The 5,910-nt window shown below is 38.1% G+C and overlaps 1 protein-coding gene across 1 annotated transcript; it reads left to right on the top strand.

The window, feature by feature from the left end:
• Positions 1 to 638: 638 nt before the first annotated feature.
• LOC107806334 (14 kDa proline-rich protein DC2.15-like) lies at positions 639 to 1,283 on the top strand. Its single transcript, XM_016630471.2, has one exon. It carries the CDS (start codon positions 725 to 727, stop codon positions 1,199 to 1,201), a length of 477 nt encoding a protein of 158 aa, XP_016485957.1. The 5' UTR covers positions 639 to 724; the 3' UTR covers positions 1,202 to 1,283.
• Positions 1,284 to 5,910: the final 4,627 nt, after the last annotated feature.

Here is a 5,910-nt window from a genome sequence, read left to right as displayed (position 1 = left end):
CTACTATACCAAAAATTATGACAACCACTAAATAATAAACAAGATAATAAGACAACAATAAAAGAACACCAGAATTTACGAGGTTCGGCCAATTTTGCCTACTTCCTCGGACACAATCAATATTTTATTCCACTCCAATATTACAAGTGAAATCATACTAAAGAGAGAAGAAACAAATGCCTTAAGAAGATAAAAAAAAGGCAAATGAGAGGTGTGTCTAAATCCTAAACATTAGGCCTCCTTTTATAGGGTGAAATTCCCATTCAAAATTGTCGTCCACCGATGTGAGACTTTTGACAATTTCAACATGTATGTGGGGCGATTTTTTGCCTCATACAGCTCGGTCAGAAGACCAGAAAAGTAATTAGAAGAGATGAGGAAACCTAGTAGTTGTTGGTCGGGGCGAACCCGTAATTTAGATACTATAATAGAAGGTTCCCTAGTTACCTAGGTGAAAGAGGAGCTGTAAACAACAAAAGTAGTAAATCAGCTAAGAGTTAAGGGTTGGTAAGAATGACAAACTTATTTTCAACACCATGCACCGCATGCGCGTTACTAGTTTAATATTTCTTCCTAAGCTTAAGAGGGATTGTTAGTAAAATACTCATCCTCCTAGCAGTATAAATAGCCTACATTAGTACCAGACTTATACCATCTCATCTTTGCAATTACTTCTCTTTACAATTTTTGTAGGGAGGAAATTCTGCCTTGGATTCCTTATATCATGGCTTCCAAAACAAGAGCCTCAGTTGCCCTTTTCCTCCCCTTGAATCTCCTTTTCTTTGTCATAGTCAGTGGAACTGATTGTGGATCTTGTCATCATAATCCTCCTAGCACAGGTAATGGTGGTGGCAATGGAGGTAACACTGGTGGCTCGGGCAATGGTGGCGGCTCCGGCAATGGAGGTGGTTCGGGCAATGGCGGCGGAGGTGGCAATGGACAAGGCAGGTGCCCGAGAGATGCTCTGAAGTTGGGGGTATGTGCAAATTTAGTTGGTGGATTAGTGGGAGCGATAGTGGGTTCTCCACCAACTTTGCCATGCTGCAGCTTGATCGCGGGGCTGGCGGATTTAGAGGCGGCAGTTTGCTTGTGCACAGCCATAAGAGCAAATGTGTTGGGAATAAATCTCAACGTGCCACTCTCTCTTAGCCTTGTTCTCAACAACTGTGGAAGGAATCCTCCTACTGGCTTCATTTGCTAAGCCGAAGTACGCGATTAATTATATTAATCCTCATTCTGCTTTTGTTATGTCAGTCATTTTGGCATTTGCATGAATTTTTTTTATGATCACTTTGTCAATTGTGTTATGCTAACGGTTCTAATTAATAAGAGAACTAGCAAAATTAAATAGCACGGTCATGAAGCACAGTTGATTTTATATGTGTACTTTGGAGGTTTATTAATATATGTACCATCATTTTCTGTTTCATAAGCATATTTGTGAAAGTGCAAAAGGGGAGGGGTGAATTATAATTTTTCTTTTCTTTTACGAGGTAGTCGACTAAATTGCTTTTTAGTCGATTAGACTTTTGATATGAGATGTAAACTAAATACAGAAAAGTAAACTGTAGAAAGTAAATGACACGGAATGTTTTATATAGGTTCGGATTCAGAATGATCTCCTATGTCCAGTCCTCTTGGGTTGCAAGGGTGTTCTTTTTCAAGTATGAAGTTTCTTGGTACAGGTTGGTTGGTGTTGTTATACACCAACAACTTCGCCACTAGATTTGTTCTTTCTTCTCTTCTTGATACAATGCCTCACTAGTAATTTTTCTCTATTTCTTCTCTCCCTAGTAACATAATAAATCTAGAGTAGACTACAATGTTTGTTTGGAGTAGAACAAAGAGATTGATATTGGTTCGATCAAAGTATATTCTTCATTTGCATCTTTTATTGTATATATAAGAATTGGGCTCCATTCTTCACGGCGTGACAGTTCCATTGCCGTAGGGCAACCTAAGGGAGTTGATCCTCAGTATCAATCAAGATGATTTGCTTCCAAGAATAGAATGGGACTTCCTTTACTGAACTGTTGCTTCCGTGATTTCCTTTTCTTCGCAAGCCATTGTGATTGAATATTCTCTTTGATGCATGATTAAATATTCTCTGTAGATCTTCTACACTCATTGATTGATGCCTTCCGTAAATAACTGAATCGAATATTTGTTTTCCATGAAGCTCGCAATCACAACATATTTACTCCTTGATTCTTGCTTCTGGATCTTGACTTGTACGTTTGACTCCTTGATTCTTGCTTTCAGATCTTTTACTAGAATCTTTCTAATTCTTATGCTTCCTTATTTGGGATTGATTTCCTACAATTAGAATTAAGTTATTTTTCATCGTTAAAACATATATCTAACAATCTCCCCATTTTTGATGATGACAAAAAAACTTAATTCATTACACTTCCCTGTTTATAGACCCCTCTTGCTGTCAGAGATTTTCGTGGCTTTAGTCGGCTCCCCCTCAACTTGTTGTCAGGTACTTTGAGTCGATTCCCCCTCATTTAGTTGCCTAGTAGTTGACTTTTGTTCAGTTAGTTGACTGAACCTTACTTGCAAGTTAGTGGTACTCTATTCTCCCTCTTTGGCATCAATCAAAAAGAGGTCTAAACAAGTTTAACTACTAGTAAATAAGATTAGTAGATATTAAGCTTAATTACAGTCATCCATAGAGTATCCAAAAAAAACATGCAAGAAAAAAAATATCTAGAGAAATCAAAAGAAATTGTCTAAGCAACCAACACATATCATCGATGAAGGAAATAGGTAAGGGTGTTGCAGATAGCTTCTTTGAGGCGATCAAAACTTGCATTCATTTTGACTGAGATTCCATCAACACGATCATGAACTTTCTCGAAAGCTTTCACTGCCTTTTCTGCGATTTTCAGAACCATGACTCTTAGCTTGGACACGTTAGATCTTGTTTCCTTTGCAACTGCGTAGATATATCCAACTGAGGTCTGGGTGGCCAGGAGTAGGTCTTTGATGATAGTCAGCTTGTCATCAAGTGCAGCTATCTTTGCAAACAACTCCGAATTATTGACAACAGCCTAAGAGGTATCAACCTTTACCTTGGAACCGGAGGGAATCACTCTGGCTTCAATTTCCTGCTCCTTTATCCAAGTACCATCCACAACAACATATCCCATGCTAACAAACGCCTTATTGTTATAACACTTGGAAATACTGTCACGACCTAAAATCTCACCCGTCGTGATGGCGCCTATCTCAATACTAGGCAAGCCGAAAATCTCAATAAACTATAATTTCTCTTAAGTTTGAAAATATAATATTTCAATAAAATCCATAAATCTTACAATTACTGATACAACCACTTCCAAAACCTTGTGTCACTGAGTATATGAGCATCTAATCTGAATGCAAGTCTGAAAAATATGGTCTATAATAGTCTGAGATCAAATACAATAAACAAGGAGATAGGGAAGAAGAGACAAGGTCTACGAAACACGACAGCTACCTCTGAATCTCCAAAAAAAAGTCAATTGTGCGAGAGAATCAACACCCGCTATGACTGGGAACACCTGGATCTGCACACGAAGTGTAGGGTATAGTATGAGTACAACCAACTCAGTAAGTAATAATAATAAATAAAGAACTGAAGATAGTGACGAGCTACACAACTACAGTTCATATTCAGTAGTTCCATCAAAGAATAGACATGCTTTCAAATCTGCAGTTTAATGTCAAATCAATTTTTATACAGTTCATATTCATGTAATCCGTATATAAAATCTTTCAGAGATTTCACAACAATGACAGATAGCAACTAGGTGTAACAACAAATGAAAATCAAGTACAACCTCTCAAGACAACAATCACTTACTGGGCTCCCAGTCCTCATCACTCGTTGGGCTCCCAACCCTCATCACTCATACTCAATAGGTACCCGTGCTCACTGGGGGTGTACAGACTCCGGAGGGGCACCTACAGTCTAAGCGCTATAATCTGCACGGACAACTCACATATTGCACGGACAACTCACGTGCCATAATATAAATATCTGGATCTGCACGGCCAACTCACGTGCTGCACGACCAACTCATATGCTATAGTATAATATAAGGATCTGTACGGCCAACTCACGTATTGCACGGCCAACTCACGTGCTATAGTATAATATAAGGATCTGCACGGCCAACTCATGTGCTGCACGGACAACTCACGTGCTATAATATCAATATCTCACAATTAGGCCCTCGGCCTCACTCAGTCATAAATCTCTCCAGTCTTTCGGGCTCTCAATAATCATGAAATCAGTCCAAACAACAATGATATGATGTATCAATAATAATAACAGAGACTGAAATAAAATATGCAAGTAAAAACTGAGACTGAGTACATATAGCATTTAGCAGGCAATTCAACAAGTACGCGACCTCTGTGGATCCCAACGGTGCTATCACATAGCCTAAGCATGATTTCTAACATGATTTACAGTCAAATTTTATCAACACATAGAGATCATATAGTTAACAATAAATTATTCAACTTTACAGTTTTCCGGGATGGACCAAGTCACAATTCCCTCGGTGCACGCCCACACGCCCGTCAGCTAGCATGTGCGTCACCTCCAAAATAATCACATGATATCAAAATTCGGGGTTTCATACCCTCAAGACCAGATTTATAATTGTTACTTACCTCAAACCGTGTAATTCATTATTCCGCTATGCCCTTGCTATGAGAATTGGTCTCCGAAATCCTCGTATCTAGTCACAATTAATTCGATTCAGTCAATACCAATTATTGTAATTAATTCCATAAGGAGATACTAATTTTCCAATAAAATTCAAAATTAACTCAAAAATTGCCCGTGAGGCCCACGTCTCGGAACCTGATAAAAGTTATAAAATATGAACGCCCATCCAATCACGAGTCTAACCATACAAATTCCACCAAATTTCGACATCAACTCGACCCTCAAATCTTTAATTAATGTCTTTGAAGATTTCTACCATTTTCAACCCAATCTTTACCCATTTGAACTCAACAATCTTTCCATAAACCTTATTGATATGTATAAATAATACTATTACACCCAAGAATCATACTCTTAATCATCCATCTTTACCCAAACTCGAAATTGAAGACTAGGGGTTAGAACCTTACCTCTTGGGTGAAGATCTTGTGATATTTTCTTGTTGGATTTCAAAGCTTGAATAAGATCTTGATGAACAAATCACTTGAGCTTCTTCCTCTCTCTAGAACACTCTCCCTTCTCTCTAAAAATGTTATATTTTTGCTCCAAAATGAGTCCCAAAGCCTATTTATCAAAATGGGATCGGGTTATAAAAATAGAAAAAATTAACCATTCGAAAGCGGGTCTGCGATCGCATAATAGACTGCAAAATGGGTATGCGGGCCACAAAGTTAATCGCAAAATTGGTGCCCAGAACTAGGCTCTTCTTGTCCATTCTGCGACCAGTTTGCGGTCGCAAAAGTAGTTTTGCGATCGCATAATTGGTTGCAGAATTGGATTTTCCCAGCCTTTGGTAATTTGGTCATAATGTCTTGTAGGAATGTCCAAATGATGAACGGTATGAAGAGTTAGAAACTAAATTCAAATATCTTTCATTTGATAGGTAATACACCATATAACACTTTGTATCATAAGAGTTATGCTCATTTGAAGTTGGGTCTTGTGCGAACTCACTTGAACTTTAGTCTATTATGAAATTTCCAACTTCTACATTCGATGCCGAAACCTATCGAATCAAGTCCGATTGATCTCAAAATTTTCACACAAGTCATAAATGACATAACGAACATTTTTCAATTTCCGAAATCGGATTCCAATCCCGATATCAAAAAGTCAACCCCCGGTCAAACTTTTCAAAAATTTAACTTTTGTCATTTCAAGCCTAATTCTACTACGGACCTCAA

This window comes from Nicotiana tabacum, chromosome 4 (assembly GCF_000715075.1).
Source record: "Nicotiana tabacum cultivar K326 chromosome 4, ASM71507v2, whole genome shotgun sequence".
In the NCBI taxonomy this organism is placed as follows: domain Eukaryota; kingdom Viridiplantae; phylum Streptophyta; class Magnoliopsida; order Solanales; family Solanaceae; genus Nicotiana; species Nicotiana tabacum.
Note: the sequence above shows the minus strand (reverse complement) of the source record. Positions and strands in the feature narration are given on the sequence as shown.